This window comes from Clupea harengus, chromosome 14 (genome assembly GCF_900700415.2).
Source record: "Clupea harengus chromosome 14, Ch_v2.0.2, whole genome shotgun sequence".
Taxonomy (NCBI): Eukaryota; Metazoa; Chordata; class Actinopteri; order Clupeiformes; family Clupeidae; genus Clupea; species Clupea harengus.
Genome location: NC_045165.1, coordinates 26,455,121 through 26,473,167, shown reverse-complemented (window position 1 = coordinate 26,473,167; position 18,047 = coordinate 26,455,121). Strand labels below are relative to the sequence as shown.

Below are 18,047 nucleotides of genomic sequence, written 5' to 3'. Positions count from 1 at the left end.
TTGTTGAGATCAATGTTACCTATCTCACATCCATTCTAGACATTTCATTTAAGCCTAGAATGTAAAATGTCCAAACATGCAGAACATATGATACATATTTAATTGAATCATCTAAATTTGCCTGATGGAACACATTCACAACTTCAGAGGTTGGTACTGAAATCTAAAATGTATAGCAAAGGCTACGTCTTTGCTGAAAGACATTCTGGCATCTGTTGCTGTGTGACTTGTGACATGAGCTGAAGAGGTGTTAATTTGAATCAAGGCCGTTTGTTTCCATCATCAAGCTAGAGCCCTACACATTTGATACACCTCTTAGACTCTTCAGTCCCTAACCATTTTAGACCCATCTCCAACCTTCCCTTTCTAAGCAAAATCCTGGAAAAATGTGTCTTTAAACAGTTAAATAATTTCCTAGTTGCTAACTGTGCCTTTGACACTTTCCAATCTGGTTTTCGTTCCAATCATAGCACAGAAACAGCATTAGTAAAGGTTGTAAATGACCTCAGGATTAATGTTGACTCCGAAAAACGATCTGTCCTGGCCCTTCTGGATCTGAGCGCAGCCTTTGTCACTGTCGATCATGATATCCTTATCGATAGACTTGAAAATTGGGTTGGCCTCGCTGGTCTCTCTCAGGCTGACACTGACTGATGAAGACTGATGCACGCTTTGATCACGAGCAGGCTAGACTACTGTAACTCGCTTTTGTCTGGTCTGCCAAAAAGCCATTAGTCAATTACAAACAATACAGAATGAAGCAGCACGAGTCCTCACTAAAACAAGACAGCACATCACACATCACTGCCTCTGGTTACCTGTTAGTTTCAGAATAGATTTAAAGATTCCCTTACTAGTCTATAAATCACTCCATAGTCATGCACCTGAATGTGCAGCTCTGGAAAAAAATTAAGAGACCACTTCAAAATTATCAGTTTCTCTGGTTTTACTATTTATTGGTATGTGTTTGAGTAAAATTATTTTTTTTGTTTTATTCTATAAACTACTGACAACATTTCTATCAAATTTCAAATAAAAATATTGTCATTTAGAGCGTTTATTTGCAGAAAAATGACAACTGGTCAAAATAACAAGAAAGATGTGTTTTCAGATCTCTAATAATGCAAAGAAAACAAGTTCATGTTTATTTTTAAACAACACAATACTAATGTTTTAACTTAGGAAGAGTTCAGAAATCAATATTTGGTTGAATAACCTTGATTTACAGCTCAAATTTCCATGTGTCTTGGCATGCTCTCCACTAGTCTTTCACATTGCCGTTGGGTGACTTTATGCCACTCCTGGCGCAAAAATTCAAGCAGCTCGGCCTTGTTTGATGGCTTGTGACCATCCATCTTCCTCTTGATCACATTCCAGAGGTTTTCAATGGGATTTAGGTCTGGGAATTGGGCTGGCCATGACAGGGTCCTGATCTGGTGGTCCTTCATCCACACCTTAACTGGCCTGGCTTTGTGGCATGGAGCATTGTCCTGTTGGAAAAAACACTCGTCAGAGTTGGGGAACATTGTCAGAGCAAAAGGAAGCAAGTTTTCTTCCAGGACAATGTTGTACGTTTTGAGCTCTTAGGAAAGTTGTGACAGACTGGTGTGAGTAACTTGAATCAAAATCAGACACACACACATACACACACACACATTTACACACACACACGGACGGATTATGAAACCATGGGCCCCTGGGCCTGGACATGTAAAAGCCGCCCACCCCCTTTTTAAGTTTACCACAGTGAAGAATGATGGTTAAAAACAACATTTTGGCTGCTGTGAAAAGGAAGCTTCAAAATGACTAATATTTTAGTATGAGGCAGCTGTGAATTAGTCTAAATATAGCCATGTTTCAGTAAGACTTTTCACTTCCTGAATATGTGAATGCAGCATATCTAGTGCAAAGTGAATATAGCACCTTATATGAATTCTTTACAGCTTAAAATGAAAGTAACATATCCTCTCCTGCCTGAAGATGTCCATTCATGTCCTGGCCCATGTCCAAGTACGCAACTTTTTCCAGATTTGTTTTTATTTTGCATTGCAGAAGTTCCACACAGTTAGATGCACGATGAATGAATGCTAAAAACTCACTCAGCCTCAAAGTTCTGTTGTCTGATTTGAAATCCGCCAAATACCAAATAGGTGGATAATTAGCCAACATTATAACATCAAACATCAACAACCTTGTGCCAGAATCATGGACTGTTCCTTTAAAGTACTGTATTATTGTGTGTTATATATTGCAGTACATGTTTTTGCCATCGTCTATGAAGTTCACTTTACTGTTACACTGTAACTCTACAAGGCATAAGCCTAAGAAAGATGGGAGTGTTTTATCACAGATTTATCACACCAGAGTGTAGTTTAGGGGTTGAATAAGGCTAGCTGTAAAAATGGTACTGTTTGCCATTAGACATAGAAAGTCGAAGATGTACTAGAGCTGCTAGCTGAGGACCTATGAGGCGTCTGTCTCCAAAACTAGAGTTTCTGAGGGTTTTTTCCTCTCTGCACAGTTGTGCCCCGCAGCCTCCCACTTCTCTTTCTAGCTCGCTTCAAGCCACTTTGCACTGTTCTATGAAGAACGTAGTTCACACAAGTTCTCTTCTATTTTGAAGTATTGTGTTGGCAACACACTTGCATTCTTTGCTACCGTTACAACCCTCAGCACCCTAAATGCCCTGACATTTGTCGTTGATTGTATATCAATTTGTTGATTTATATTTCAGTTAATTCATATTTCAATATAATGATCTTTTTCAGTAAAGCACTACAACTAGACTATGTGTGTGCCGTTTGGAGGCACTGCAATTGCATGAGATGCGATGTTAACTTAATGAGCCCAGAAAGAGGTTCTTGAGTAGTTTAGTAGTTTTTTATTAACAACCAGCTGTAGCCTGCTGATCACATATAGTGTTGTGTAACTTCCTCTCTGACAGTTGGTTTCACTGATATAAAAAGAATAGAAGTGACAGTCGATTCTATGTTGCCATCAAATATGATACAGTACAGACTGGATAGAGCTTTATGAAATTACAAAAATATGATGAAAATGAGTCAAACGGGTGGTAACTTGAATGAAGACGAAGCCATTTATGCCAATCAGAATGGAACTGTTGATGAAGACATTTATGCCAATCAAGAAACAATCAGACCTCGGATAGACGGTAATGACAGAAAAAAACAAGAAGGAAAGCTACCGGGTACGTTTTTTTTTCTCCTGAAAATCAAACGCTTTCATGTTACTCTGTTTACAGTTTTTCACAACTGCTTTTTTCTGAAACTAGGTCTAATTTTTTTCAAAACCCTTTTCAACCCTATCCATCAACCCTTTTCGAAATTTAATTTTAGTGTCAAACGTAGACTGCACTATGTAAACACAGAATTACAGTACTGTAACTTTTTTATTTTAGTTTTCCAAAACACTTCTGGGTCAAAGTGTTGCACCTTTTGTATAGCTATACAATGTACAATATACAACCACACACTCACAAACTTAAATGCTGGCTAGCATTGCTTGTTGCTCCATAGACTAGGCTTGTAACATTGAATTTAGCCAATAAGATTTCAGGCTTTTTAACATTTAACTAAACTTGGGCGTTTCTTGCCATGTCTTGATCCAATGCCACGATGTGCACTGCACACCCCCATGCAGCCCATTTATCCACCGATTTCCACTCAGAGATTAACAGGGCACTCATGTTTTGGGATTGACTTCCATAGATTTCCACTGTCAAGTGCCCTGGTTCAACAGGCCAGTGCGAAGTTAGAATTGCATTACAATAATCGAGCCGGCTTGAAATAAAGGCATGAGTCAGTTTTTCAGCAATAATTATTCTTCAGTTCTCCGAAACAGTGATATTGCACCTTTTGCAGTTTCAGTGCTAGAAAGCAGAAACATTGTTTGGTAAAAAAAGTTCATGATAACAAACTGAAATATACAACTGTATTTAGCCAACACATAAATGCAGGTCATTTACGGTGCTGAGGGTTGTAACAGTGTGTTCAATTAAGAAAGACCAACCTAACCAGAGAGAGAGACCAACAACAAACGAATATGGACCAACTTCAGTTTAGAAACACCAACCTAACCAAAGAGAGAGACTAGCAACAAACGAATATCTTATATTTGTTAACTTTGTAGGAGCTGATACCACTGAGGTCAAATACTACAGAGCAATAATTATTCTTCAGTTCTCCGAAACATTGACAGTGCACCTTATGCAGTTTCAGTGCTAGAAAGCAGAAACATTGTTTGGTAAAAAAAGTTCATGTGACAAACTGAAATATACAACTGTATTTAGTCAGCACATAAATGCAGGTCATTTAGGGTGCTAAGGGTTGTAACAGTGTGTTCAGTTATGAAACACATTATACACATTATTTTGTAAGTTGGTTGGTATAAATAAACTGACCCTTTGTACTTGATTCATAAAAAAAGGCCTACTTGAGTCACAGCAACATAACATTACAAACAACGTCTACCTTTGGAACTGGTATATGTGTCTTGCATTTGCAATTTGTAGGGTAGTGCCGTCAAATATCAGATTAGTGTTCAATGTCTGTGTAATGTTTTGCAAAAAAATAATTATGAAATTGAGAACTGAGTGAAAGGCTCAGATATCGTTTTAGATATTGTATGACATGTAAACATTTTGTGTGTAAGCAGTTAAATTGCTATTTTGTAAATCAAATGATTTGTTCCTAGCCTTGATATTTGTAGAGTGTATACATGACACCTATTTTTTACCCTCAGCAGAATATACTAAGTGATTTCCAAGTGATTTAATAAGCTATTTGTTAACTCTGTAGGAGCTGATACCACAGAGGTCAAAAAATACTACAGAGTGGCTGTAGTGAGTCTGGGGCTTCTGTGTGCTCTCCTACTGGCTGTCATTATATGGATGGGCACCAAACACACTGCAGAGAGAGACCTGCAGGAAATGAATATGGACCAACTGCAATTAACTAACAACAACCTGACCCAAGAAAGAGACCACTTCCAGGCAAGAAACACCAACCTAACTACAGAGAAAAATTATTTGATGGCGAAAAACACAATTTTAACTGCAGAGAAAGAGATGCTTCAAAAGGCCTCTGGTGAGTATTCCACAGTTTTAAATATGTTGTGTCTTAGGAAATAAATCATGTGTGAAATGTTTTCCAAAATTATTATTGGAAATTCTAAAAGTTTGTAACAAATTCAAAAAGAGTGTAACACAGCAAATTAGCTTTTTGTTGTTAGCGAATTCGTTTTGCAGAATTAGTTTGGTTCTTTGAGAGACAGGTTTCAAAGATTGTTTCACATATAATCTGTTTATAATCAGTTCTTACTGTATGGTGGATCCAATATATGAGAGTACAAAGTAAGAACAGAAATGAAAATAAATGTGTCGCTTTCTCCTTCTGCATAATAATGAAACTTTGACACTTCAAGGTTGGAGGTGTTCCGATTCCAGTTGCTATTATATTTCAACCAACCTGAAAACCTGGAGCGACAGCAGACAGCACTGCATGGATCTAGGGGGGCATCTGGTGATCATTGACAGTGAGGAGGAACAGGTGGGAGACAAACACACTTAGCTAAGAAAATACAAAGAGGGGAAATAGAAAAGAGAGATATTTGAATATTTGAGAGATATACTTGAAAGACCATAGCAGCACAGTTATTTTGTATAGCAAGCTAATCAGCTAAGAACCACATGTATGACCTTACCTGCATGACAACAGATTAGTTTTGGACCTGGCTGTTTGTTTACATGTTCATGGCAGAAATTCGTCTCAGGATTTAAGAAGAGAGTTTGGATTGGTGCTATGAAGACAGAGGGAACCTGGACATGGGTAGATGGCAAAGTCCTGGGTAATGCAGGGTAAGATCACTGGAACTCACTCCTCAAAGATAATCGATTGATGAATAATGTTAAGATAAGTCATGTTTGTGTAATTTGTGATTTCATCTTAAAATGTTATTCTGAAACCTTAACCATGAGCAGCCTAACAAAGCATGAAATATACAGCATATAAATAAAATCTCTTGCCTTGTCTAATTTCAGATACTGGGCTAAGGGAGAACCAAATGACAGTGGTGGAAAAGAAAACTGTGTGGAGATCAAATTCAGGGGTGACCCTCTGAATACTTGGAATGACGGCACTTGCAGTTTGACAAATATATATTTTTGTGAGAAAGCGATGTGATTTTAACTAAAAACATCTGTCTTTTTTTTTTGTCTTCCCATAGGACAATTTTAGTTTTCAAAGCTAGATGAGATCTCATTGTTGTTTCAATTGTGTATCAATTTAATCACAAGAATTCCTTAGGAGAAACAGTTTGAGACAGAAATGAGATGAGCTACTTCATTGTAAAAATCCACCATAATTGACAAAAAGGTCCTCTAGCTACCCCTCTCCAAAACAGCCTCTCTTCTTGTCATAGGCTGGTTAAAAGCACTTTATTGTGAGACTCTGTGCCTCATCCAGAAGGTTATATTGAGATATTAAATATTAATATAAATATTTAGTAAAAATGGAGCATGATTTGTGACCCTGTTTAGATCTCTCCTCTAACACCAAAGGAGAAATTTGGTCCATATAGAAATCTGAGGAGCCGGAGGTTTAAGCTTTAGTCTCCCTTTTCATCTCATTTTTGTGTAGGGTAAACTGAGAGATCTCTTTTTAGAAAGTAGATCTCTTATTAATGTTTTCTAATTCAAGATTTATGTGATGGACATGTATTGACCGGCTGATAAACAAACTCCCTTGTGTCAATGATGCCAGACTCTACCCATGAATCTTTAACTGCTGGGTTCCATGTTGATGGATGCCTTGTATTAATCAGGTGCTGTGAGCAGTTTTACATAAATGTTTTTTGAAAGTCCCTGTACTCACTAAGTTACTTGTTCATTAGTAGTTTTTCTCAGAGTGTCCACCAGATGGCAGAAAATGTGCATCTAATGTATAGATGACTTTGACTTTAGACCTACAATAGTGACAGCAAACTGTAAAACAATAAATGAAACCAATTCAAAAAAATGTATTGATTTCAATATTTATTTTTGTCAATGCTTAGGAGCCGCGGGTCGCTGACCCCTGGTCTAATCAAACACTAAACTTACAGCAAGTTGTCCACAGATGTGTACATTAGTTACAGTTAGTTATTTGACAGACACTGTTATTCAAAACTACACAGAAGATGACCCTTCTCCATGCAGTTTCACCTGCCCTAAATATCATACAAGTAACAGAGACTGGGGCAAGAGGGAAATGTTTTGTTTTCATTTAAATGTGTATAATGCACGGTCACAATATACATGATTAAGTATTGGGTCATTAAAAATACCAACACTGATATAGACATTCAATTCACCTAAAAACTAAAAATCCCCATACACAGGAAAGGTGCATAAGAAAACCCATCAGTGGTCAAAACCCATTTATTTTCAGTCACAATAATGTTACAAAAACATGAATTTGTATGTTCATCAAAACATCCACCAACAGTATAAACCCAAAGGAACTCACAAGAATAAATAATGTGGAAGATCAAGTAAAACTATTTTTTTCAATAAATTATTAAAACGATAGTGGGTAAAACATTCATATTTGTTTTCATCACCACAAGTCACATTTAACAAACACAAATCAAACCTGAATGTCATTTCATGCCCATGATAAGTATTACTATCATGAATTAAAATATTTCTAAAAAGTTAAAGAACAACAGCCTCCTATTCCAAATTTGATTTCAAATCCATTAGACTGCCAATAGATTTCCAGGTGTCAGCATCTACATTCCTGAGACAGCAGAAATGCCAGCTGAAAAGACTGACATGAAACAGCAAAAAAAAGAAAGAATGAAAAGACCTGACGGCTCACCCCGCCTCAGGGGAGTGGGGAGACAATGCTTCTCTGGGCTTACTCTGGCCAAGTGTCACCAGGTGAAGGCCGGAAACCATAGGTTCTTTTCAAAATGGAGGGAGATCCTTTGTTTGAATGCCCATTCTCTCCTGCTTGCCTCCTAGTAGTGCATTATTCCCACAATTCATTCAAAGCAATGCCAACCAAACCTTTTAAAAGCATTGTCTATCTTTATCTTGTGCAAAAGAAAATGTTTTTTTTTTTTTTTAGAAATCAGCTTAAAACAAGTTTGCTACATTATTGTCCTCAGGTCACACCCATAAAGAAAACAAGCGGCACTTGCATCGTTTGAATGTGTTCAACTACTGTTGCTCTTAAGTAGCAAAAGGATGAATGTTCCGTAGGGTAGATCACCGAAGGACAGTTTGGGTTAGGATGCCACCCTGTAGTGTGGGATTAAAGTGTAACCTCACCCCCTACTCTAAGGCCAACTCAACCCACTACGTAGTTTTAAAAAGTGGGCAACAGGCTGAGAGTAAACTCCTGTGAGTCGCCATCAGCAAATGACAATGAGGCTCACACTCAGGGGCGGGGGCTGGGGGAAGTGGGCCGCCCATTCCATGACATAGAGAAGTCCCATATGGTTGACTCTACGTCAGCATCAGCCTTACAAGGTTCAAGATGATTTTAAACAGTAGATGGCGTGGTGAGCCATTTTCAACCCATAAAATGCAGATTTTTATAAAAATGTGAATTTTGTCAATATCAACAGATGCAATGATGTGTTTCATCACAGCACAGTCATATCATTTAGTTTATAACACATTTAAGTCACACTTTAACTTGAATTTGGCTGTCCATAGTCATTTAATTGATCTTGGTCATTTAAAATAATTTATTTCTATAGTAATTTCCAGGGATTTTTCAGGGACTTTCACATTAAACCTTGAAAATTAAATGTAAAGTTGCCACTGGAAACCACAGGATAAATTCCTTAGCAATTACCTATTAAGTAAGTCCTGAATAATTCGTTTACTGATGAACATATCCACCAACAACACTCTTAAAAGTAAGATTCAGTTTTTAGTGGCATCAAGTGGTGAGGCGGTTGAATTGCAACCGGCTGAATACCATTCCCTTTACAAGTGTGTGAGTCTATCAAATGCCATAACAACGCAAAAACCCCCATCTCGAGCCAGTGTTATGGTTTGTCCGTTCTGGGCCACTGTAGAAACATGGCAGACTCCGTGTAAGAGGACTGGCTCCCTGTGTAGACACGAAGGGCTACTTCTAAGCTAACTAAAGCACAACAATTCATAGTTACATGTAATTATACACTAATGAAACATAGTTTTGACTACTTTATTCCATTTCTAGTAATAGATGCCACTAAAAACTACACACTGTACCTTTAATAAATAATGTGTCTCCCCTAAAGAAAGGTCTCAGAATAGGAACGCTTAACTAGCATAAGTCTTTACCCCACGCCAATCTCACGGCACATGGCAATGTCTGTGCTAAGGGAGAAACACTGGGGAATAGAACATCAATACCCTCATAACCAAATGGCTCAAACATACAGAAGCACTGCAAATTCACCAAAGACGTTTTCTTCAATTGGCAAACATTGTCACACATGTACATGACGAAGCCCAATATATGCTGGAATATTTAACTCAATTTTTGCTGATTTTGCTGAGTGTGTGTTGGGGAGAGATTGTCAGAGGAGTTGATTGTCAGAGGAGTTGGTTGGCAGTGTTGGTCATGCGTTGGCACCGGGTACAAGTCCGACCGGCCGGACTAATGGCATTGGTTAGGACAGGACGAGTAAACCTATCAGCTAAGCATTGTTTTGGAGAGGTATGATTTGTCAACGTGAAAGCCTACACTTACCCTTACCCTGGAATCATCAGAAATGATTGACCTCAGCTCAACAGACTGAGACCTCAGCAGTACAGGACCCAGTCACAGTACAAATAATTATCAGGGACGATACAGAGAAGGAGAGAAAAAAAAAAAAAATTGGCACCTGAACATCTGAAATAATAGTGATCCTACCAAAAAAAAAAAACATCATCACTGTGGAAGTTAGGATGTAGCCCAAATGAATGCAGTCCAAATCCAAACCGGCCTGCTAGCATTAGCGTGAACGCAGGGTCACGAGGTCAGGCTGGTTTTGCTGTGGAGGTGGGGGACGGGGCCCTTCCAGGCACGGTAGACCAGCAGGAGGCTCAGCAGCAGCGCCCAGGTGCGCACGGGCGACAGGAAGAAAGCCAGCACGCCGTAGGCCTCCAGCAGGAAGTAGCAGGAGTAGGCCTGCCACAGCAGCAGCGCCAGCATGCCCAGGTGCACCAGCATCGTCCAGCGCCGGCACCCCGAACGGCAGAAGTGCGAGCTGAGGGAGATGCCACGAGAGCGCAGGTGGAGGCTCCAGCAAAGGTAGAAGTTGAGAGGGATGTTGAAGAAGGCCAGCTGTGGGGGAGACGGGGAAAAAAAAAAAAAGAAGAGAAGATTGCGGTAGTGATAGATTACGGACAGTGATATTTCCTTTTTTTAAGTAGGAAACAAGTGTCTACATATCCTTTTAAAAGAGGGGTCTGTCATGATATGTTCACAAATATTAAGTTTGAGGTAACTTAATCTACTTTATCATATTGTATTACGCATGACAGACAGCTGAATGGCCTACAAGCCTTTCTCACCTGGAGAAATCCAACAACGTAGGTAAGGCTGCCCTCTAGGAAGTGTCCGTCAACAAACACTCCAAACGCAAAACAAGCACCACTGTGTCCGTCAATCACCTCACCGATGAACCAGGGACCTGAAAATAGGACCAGAGACACTATGTCATCAGACAACACCGTGAAGCTGTGTTGTCAAAAAAGACAAGAATAACAGACATCTCATAAGGCAGCTATTTGAGAGAGATTCCAGTCAGAACTGAAGTCTTATGATCCATATATATTAATGTCTTATTATTCCAATCATATGCCTTCATGTTCCTTAGAATTAGAGGTAGGTTAAGCAGATATCTGTGTGTTCCTGAATGTGCCATTTCTTTCTCTGTGCCTCTGTGTTTCTGAATAATAACACCCCTCTCCTGTCAGACTTAGAATACTTAAACTGAGGCTTTCTCTGTTCTAGTCAGAGAAGCTGATGAATCTTTATGTGAAGCCGTGCTGTCCCTCCCTTAACACGCATCATTGTAAATAAAACCTGCTGGGTGAACAAACACACTTTTGTTTGACCAAATCCACCTTTATGACAGCGGCTTCAAAGAGACAAGCCGTCTGTGGACGGAGATTCCCTAGACCCAGCAGTGAGTAACATAATACGTTTCTCTCTCATCCGCTTTGATTTGCACTTGATTCATCTCAGACATTATGTGGCCCTCCTGGGCACCTGTAGTCCCAGCACACTCACCTAGTGCTGTGCACAGGTTGAAGAGGAGCAGAGAGTAGTAGAACGGGTCCGTTTTGCTGACGAGGTGCAGAGATGTGTACACCGGAGTAAAAACACCTGAGGATTACAAATACCGCCGAGATAAAGTCATTAAAACATGGGTGCCTACCACATATCCCCTTCTCATGTGTCAAGTCTAGGGACTTGGTTTCTCAGAAAGCCTTGTTCAAAGATATTATTGTTATTTACATAGACCTGCAAAATAGTGAACATGCACCGAGATGGAGCGAATAGCGGTTGTAAAAAGAAACATGACACAGTGTTCAGATTATAATACATGGAAGCATAGTTTTGTCATTTGGATTGTGGAGGTGTTGTAGACATGGCTTGTAGTCACTGATGACTTTGTTGCTGCCTCACCTCTGGACACTGGAACACGCTGGAATCTGAACACCACGAGAATACCAACATTGAGCAGCACAAGAGTCAGGAATCCAACACGTCCCTACAAGCACACACAAGCACACAAACAATCTCACTGGTGGAGTCATGATGGGATTCTAGCTAATACAGCCAGTTATCAAGCCAGTCAGCCTTGATTGTTTTCCTGTTGGCATGTGGCAAAAGACAGTGTGGGACAACACTGGCCATTGTTCCACACTCAGACCTGAATTCTACATACTCACATTGACAGCTTCCATTACTTTTCCTATGCAGTATGGGTATACTCAAGGCCTACAACTGCACTGGATATGGCAATCATTAAAGGACCAGTATGTTATACATTTACTGGATATGGCAATCATTAAAGGACCAGTATGTTATATATTTACTGTACTAAATCATAAAATGAAAAACATGATAGGTCAGAGATTAAGGAAACATGCTAAACTGAAATACTGGTTTCTCTGACAACAATGCTACAGCCATCATATTCTCCTTTTGAAGTTTCCGTTCTGGAGCAGAATGTCTGTTTGTGTTTTGGTCTGTGTGATTCTGCCCTTTGCCCATTTCTCCAGCACTATTTTGACACTCTGGGTTGCCAGATAAGAACACGAACACAGCGTGTGACCGCTATGGAGGTAAGCAAATTAAATGGACCAACAGGGATAAGATTTGATTCTATCCAACCAAAAATGCCTTTGCATCCTTCTAAAAAGCTGCATGACCCGAGAGGTAGTAAAATGCAGATAAATATTGGAAATGCATCTGCATCGGGCTGCAACAGCAACAGCAGGCTACTACTCCCAAATAGATGTGAAATGATTTATGCGTTATCTGTTCAATTGAGCAATATGTTATCATTATCGGGGCCTGGAAAGAAATAACTCAAACTCCAGTGTGTAGCCCATTTTCAGAACAGTGGGCTTGTTTTCGGGATAACAGGCTTAGTTTTGGCTAACATACATACCTAGCCGGCCATGCATCTTGCGAACACTGACAGAGTATATAAAAAATTCATACAAGCTGGTTTCTAATTTGCAATAAATAGACACACTGCAAACATATACATTAGCTAATCTACTTATAGTGTAGGACTCGGCGTCGCTTGCCATTGTGAAAGTTTAATGTTGAACTCGTCTTGTGCTCCTTTATGTAGGTTCAGTGTTCTCAACCTGGCAACCCGTGTGAGCTTCGAGGCTGGGGAACAGGGGCAGGGAAGAGACACTCTCCCAAGGTTTTGAATTTGGAAAGCATACCAATTGTAAATGCTTGGTGTCCGGACTACAGATAGCTCCTTTAAGTATACATTGTCGTTGGAAAGCACCAATGCTTTGACGAATGGCTGTGATTGTGACTACGTAGCAAACACTGCTCTTGTAATGCAGCATAGGTCTTACCAGGATGTAGTGGTCAGTGAGAAGAATAAAAGACTGGAAAAAGCCAAAACTGGGCGTCAGGTCCTCCTCCAGGGTGAACTGCTGCTCTTGAACCTTCACTCGCTCTGCTGCATCCTAACACACAGCACAGGCCAGCTTTACGGACACAGTCTGTGAACAAGTGTTGCCCTAGATTCAACAGCTAAGGAATCAACAATGTTAACAGAGGAGCCTGCACAATTTTGCACTCACATTTACTTTACTAAAATCATTGCTGGACTTTGCCTTCCAGACACTTAAAAACCCAATTCCCTCAAAGACATCAAAGACAAAACCTGAATTTAGATACATTTATCTAACTAATCAGTAGATAAAGAAAGTAAAACTGAGAGACATCTCCACCTCAACCATCACGGATATTGTGTGTAAGCCGCTGCTGAAGACAGAGGGGTCCCAGGGCACCACATAGAGCGGACCCCCAACTGGGTAAGCTATCCCCCAGGGAGTGCCATCGATAGTGACGTGGACCTCCCTAATGGGGGCCACAGAAAACACCAGGATCCTGCAGGAGCCAGAGAGTACATGAGAGTACATGTGAGTGGGATGCAATACGGTAGACCAAAACCACATAAGGGGACAAGACAAGGAACAAGGGGTAAAAACACATCTAGCTTGGTGAAGTTTGAACATTAATGACAGTGAGTTTTATTGTGTTGCCTAAAGCATGCAAACGTTTGAGCGTGCTGTGAGATACATAACTGTGTAGTATGATGTTATATGAGGGAATGAAGTCTGGCCGTGGAGAGAGTGAAGGGTAAAAGAGAGACACACACAGAGGGAACACCTGATGTGTGTGGAGCTCCGAATTCGTTCCAGAGGCTCAACCCCAGGGTTCATGTAGAGTGCCTCCTTCGGGTTGGTGATGAGTACTGCAGGCCACTCGTCAAACTTCATGTCTGCAAAACTCAGCAGGTCATGATCAAAAGCCAGCACGCGATACCTAACACAAAAAGATGAAAGAAGGATTTCGCCAATCAGACCTTTTGTTGACAATCAATATTTTGTAGGTGAACCCGGTGAACCTCTTTCTTAACTGAGTAGTTTGAATGACTGAATAGTATTATAACCACCTCCGGTTTTCCATCCAGTCGGCGAGTTCAAGCTCCAGTGTGCCGGAGGCATGCCTGCTGTGCAGGACTGGCATCAGTCCCCCCAGGGTATGTAGGTGCCCGCACAGGTATGCCACAGCCGAACTACAGAGAGGGTACAGAACACAGTGTAACCAGTGGGAACCAGTAGTAGGGTGTGATGTACACAGCTCCAATCTTTTGTCTCTGGACATCAAACTGAGATCAGCTCATCATATAGGGTTTTCATTTACATGTGCCGACAACGGTAATGTGATCAGATATAATAATCAACTTTTTACAAACTTTTGAGACCAGAAGTATTCCAGCTTGTGAAACCAATGTAACATGAAAGCGGAGGTTTTTAATGCAATCCATATTACTAGTTGGAGTTGACCTTGATTGACTGGTTAAACAACTGACTGACTGACTGACTGATTAAGGTGATGTTCAGTGAACAATTAGAAAGACTGAACTTGTAGGCGGACTATTCAAATAAAGTGTTACCGATTAACTGATCGATTTTCAATTATAAGAAAAGCCTCATTTCAGTCTTTCTCAGCAAGTGAATGCAAACAGTATTGCGTGTCGTCACCTCATCAAGTCCCTGATCCCGGGGGAGGATGAGATGATAGTGGAGGTGGTGTAGTGGCCAAACCAGATGGTCTGGTTGCTGCTACGGCTCTCTGCTTGAAATGTCGCCAGCTGCTTCATTTGGCCCTGACAGAATGGTTACAGATTGCATATTCTTCATCAGGCACCAGAAAAATACATTTCAATTTAATTAATACATTTAAATTAATTTCCAGCCTCGACAACAACAACAAAACCCAAATCAATAAATGAATCTAGGCATACAGAATGGAACAGAGTGGAACAGGAATCTCACTGCCTGACATTATCTAGGCTTTCCTGAAAACCTGAGAGACAGCATAACATTTTTCGATGTACAAAATGGAATAGCTTTTGAGCTTCTCACAATATTTTCTTTCAAAAATCAATGTATCAGCGCTCAATTGCAGGCTTCATACGTGAATCGAAATGAAAAAACTACATCTGTAGCATTATGTCTATCACACACTTAACTAGTAGATCTTGTATCTTAGTAGTGCCATACTTCACCAAGAATGCCAAAGAAATTATAAGGCCTCTTGGGTCCAGGAGTGAGGGTAGCATCTGCACAGATGAAGGAGTAGTTGCCAAATGGAGCCCTGTGGACGTAGTGGAATGACCCCACTTTCTGTATGGCCGAGTACTTTCTAAGAAAGTAGAGCAGTTACCAGAGTTAGCAAAACACACACAGAGAAAACACAGCAATGCAAAGAAACCTCCCATCATATTGGTCTAGATAGAATTACAGAATTCAGGTTTAGAACAGAGTTACAAGACTAAGCAATTGCCCGTTCAAAAGCTATTTGCCATTTAAATGGAAACAACAAATCACATTAAGCTCTAGCCCATTTTCAGCTAATGTTACTCTGATTGCCTCAAGAGAAACCTGATTAAAATCCAAGTTATGTGGCTAATAATCTAATGTAAAGTCTCAAATTGAGTCTATGGACATCCCCCTGGTAATACAAAAATGGTAGGAAGTGATGCAGGGAAGAGTCTCCACTGACCTGTAGTAGTTGTTTACACTCTCCAGAGAAATAATGTTAAAAGCATCTGCAGAGAACAGGATAGGGTGGAGAAATAAGCAGTGAGGTCATCTTTACATGTCATGTCATTACATTACATTACGTAATTCAGTACGTAATCTCAGTACTTCAGAAAGTCAGTGACATTATACAATAAAGGCAGTATAATCTCCTCCTCCAAGTTATCAACATCTACCCATAGTATCTTATCCGTTATTATGTGAGATTTGGCCTTTGCCCAGGAGAGCAGCTGAATATACCGGGCTGATATGGCGCTATTTGCTTCCTGTTGTGCACCATTTGCCATTTGCGTGCAACTTTACTGTCGAACTAAATGACAGATTTCTGAGCTGGTAGCAAGAATGCAACTCGTGAATGTATAATACATAATTATTACAGCTTCCCAATAAACACACTGCGATTACAAAAGTGGCTATCGCGAGTAAATGATAAGCTTTCACCATGGTTTCCTCGAATGTCAATCCATTTGGTGCGTTCCAGAACATGTGACCTCTTCAAAACATTGTGGTAAGCTTGCCACTCTACTTCATGCTGGAGGGAACCCACTTTACTTTCTGTCTTCGCGTCTGTCAGGTCACCTTGTAAATGAATATCAAACATTAAGTGATTTATCTAAATTCTGGATTATGTGCACATGCACATAGGCCACTTCAGACAAAAGTCCATATAAAGGGCTACGAAGGAAAACAATGAAATTGACCCCTACCTGTTGCCAGCACAATAGCAGGTTTGATTACGTCAATAGTCTCAGTGCAAAACTTCTCAAAATCGGGAACGCGGCGTGGGTCACGGAAGCGACTGATATGAATGTCGGATACCTGTGTGAGTAAGCAGAAATCAGGTTCCATCCAAGACAACACACAATGTCACGAACTTCCATGTCGGTTGACTAATTCAAGGCAAAGACACAAGCAAATTGCGCACAGCGAGACTAATATGACACAATGTAGCCACTGACCGGTGTCAGGTGTCCTAACTGGCGGTCAGTTACTACATACAGCCAGGCGATGACAGCTGTATTCAAGGTTTCTACAATGCCTGGTTAAACTTTAAACAAAAGTTTGAAAAAAGGGAAAAAATCCTGTCCAGTCACACTGCATTTCATACATCCAAAAGTACCCACCCGTTTGACCCACGTGTAACAGCTTTCCCCCTTTCATTGGTATTGCTATACAGCTAAGTTAATAACGTTCGTTCATTTTAGAGTACAGTAGTGTGTGCAAAATTCAGTTGCGCCGGCAAACAAGAACGCCACCTGTCACACGAGCGAGCTAACCCAGATAGTCATGTTAATTGACCTAAGACAAACGTTATATTAGCAACTCACCTGTACAAACCAAAATATGTTATTCAGTTCACTACCCGGATATGGAGGACCGGTGGCCTTAGCAGCATTTTCTCCGCTGACCTGACCCAAACTCCGCTTGAGGTGCAAAGTCGTGTCATAGCGGTCAATCACCAAGGAAGCAAGGGACGCTAACAGCAATCCGACTAGAACCAAGACAACAAACAGCCTAAGCATCCTGTTGCAAAGAGAAGCAACCAAGGGCTCTAGTGACTTTGCAAGGACAGAATTGCTCTGTAAAATCCGCAACCGGTGAAATCACAGACTCAGTAAACACGTGTGGCCAGACAAGACATTGGCCGAGGTCTTTACCATTGTATCGACTAACTGACTCATTGCAAATGTCAAGTAAATTCCAGCCCTATTCTACTAATGCCCCTTTCAGAAAATGGAACAGGGAAGAGAAGAGTGCGACTGGATAGGTCAGCATTGACATACGTCATCACATGGATCGACTCACTGCGTAGGGGCACGTTCAGGATGCCCATCCGGGCCCTATAACGAAGGCGAGAGTGACCATCTGAAGACACGGATGATTCATCACCTATAGTGACTTCCACAGTGCTATCACCATGCCTACCATTAATCAAAACACCTTTAATTTTGAAGAAAGAACTTTCCCAGTGCAGGTGGTACATTTAGAGGCGTTTTCTTTTTAAATTGTCTTGAAAATGTAGGGGAAGGTGTTTGAATAAATGACATGAGATCCACATATCATTTCCATTTGTGCTTCGATTACATTTACGCATAGGCCTACACCTAATAAATTATAGTCGGCAGTAGAAACAATATATTGTGAAAGTAGTTATGTCACGACTGAGATACAGTTCAAAGTT

General features: G+C 40.4%; 2 protein-coding genes across 2 annotated transcripts; one reads left to right on the top strand and one right to left on the bottom strand.

Annotated features, from left to right (window-relative positions):
- Window positions 1-4,832: 4,832 nt before the first annotated feature.
- Window positions 4,833-7,034, top strand: LOC116223472 (C-type lectin domain family 4 member K-like). Its single transcript, XM_042709781.1, has 4 exons — window positions 4,833-5,105; window positions 5,443-5,567; window positions 5,778-5,875; window positions 6,059-7,034. The coding sequence occupies exons 1-4, from the start codon at window positions 4,910-4,912 to the stop codon at window positions 6,198-6,200; spliced, it is 561 nt and encodes a 186-aa protein (XP_042565715.1). The 5' UTR covers window positions 4,833-4,909; the 3' UTR covers window positions 6,201-7,034.
- Window positions 7,035-7,419: 385 nt separating this feature from the next.
- Window positions 7,420-17,631, bottom strand: tmem62 (transmembrane protein 62). The gene is made up of 14 exons (XM_012838060.3): window positions 17,194-17,631; window positions 16,573-16,684; window positions 16,307-16,444; window positions 15,828-15,873; window positions 15,326-15,467; window positions 14,804-14,928; window positions 14,212-14,334; window positions 13,926-14,081; window positions 13,484-13,643; window positions 13,103-13,216; window positions 11,682-11,766; window positions 11,283-11,378; window positions 10,562-10,680; window positions 7,420-10,331 (listed from the first exon to the last, which is right to left on the bottom strand). Exons 1-14 carry the CDS (start codon window positions 17,386-17,388, stop codon window positions 10,017-10,019), a joined length of 1,926 nt encoding a protein of 641 aa, XP_012693514.2. The 5' UTR covers window positions 17,389-17,631; the 3' UTR covers window positions 7,420-10,016.
- Between the last annotated feature and the right edge of the window lie 416 nt (window positions 17,632-18,047).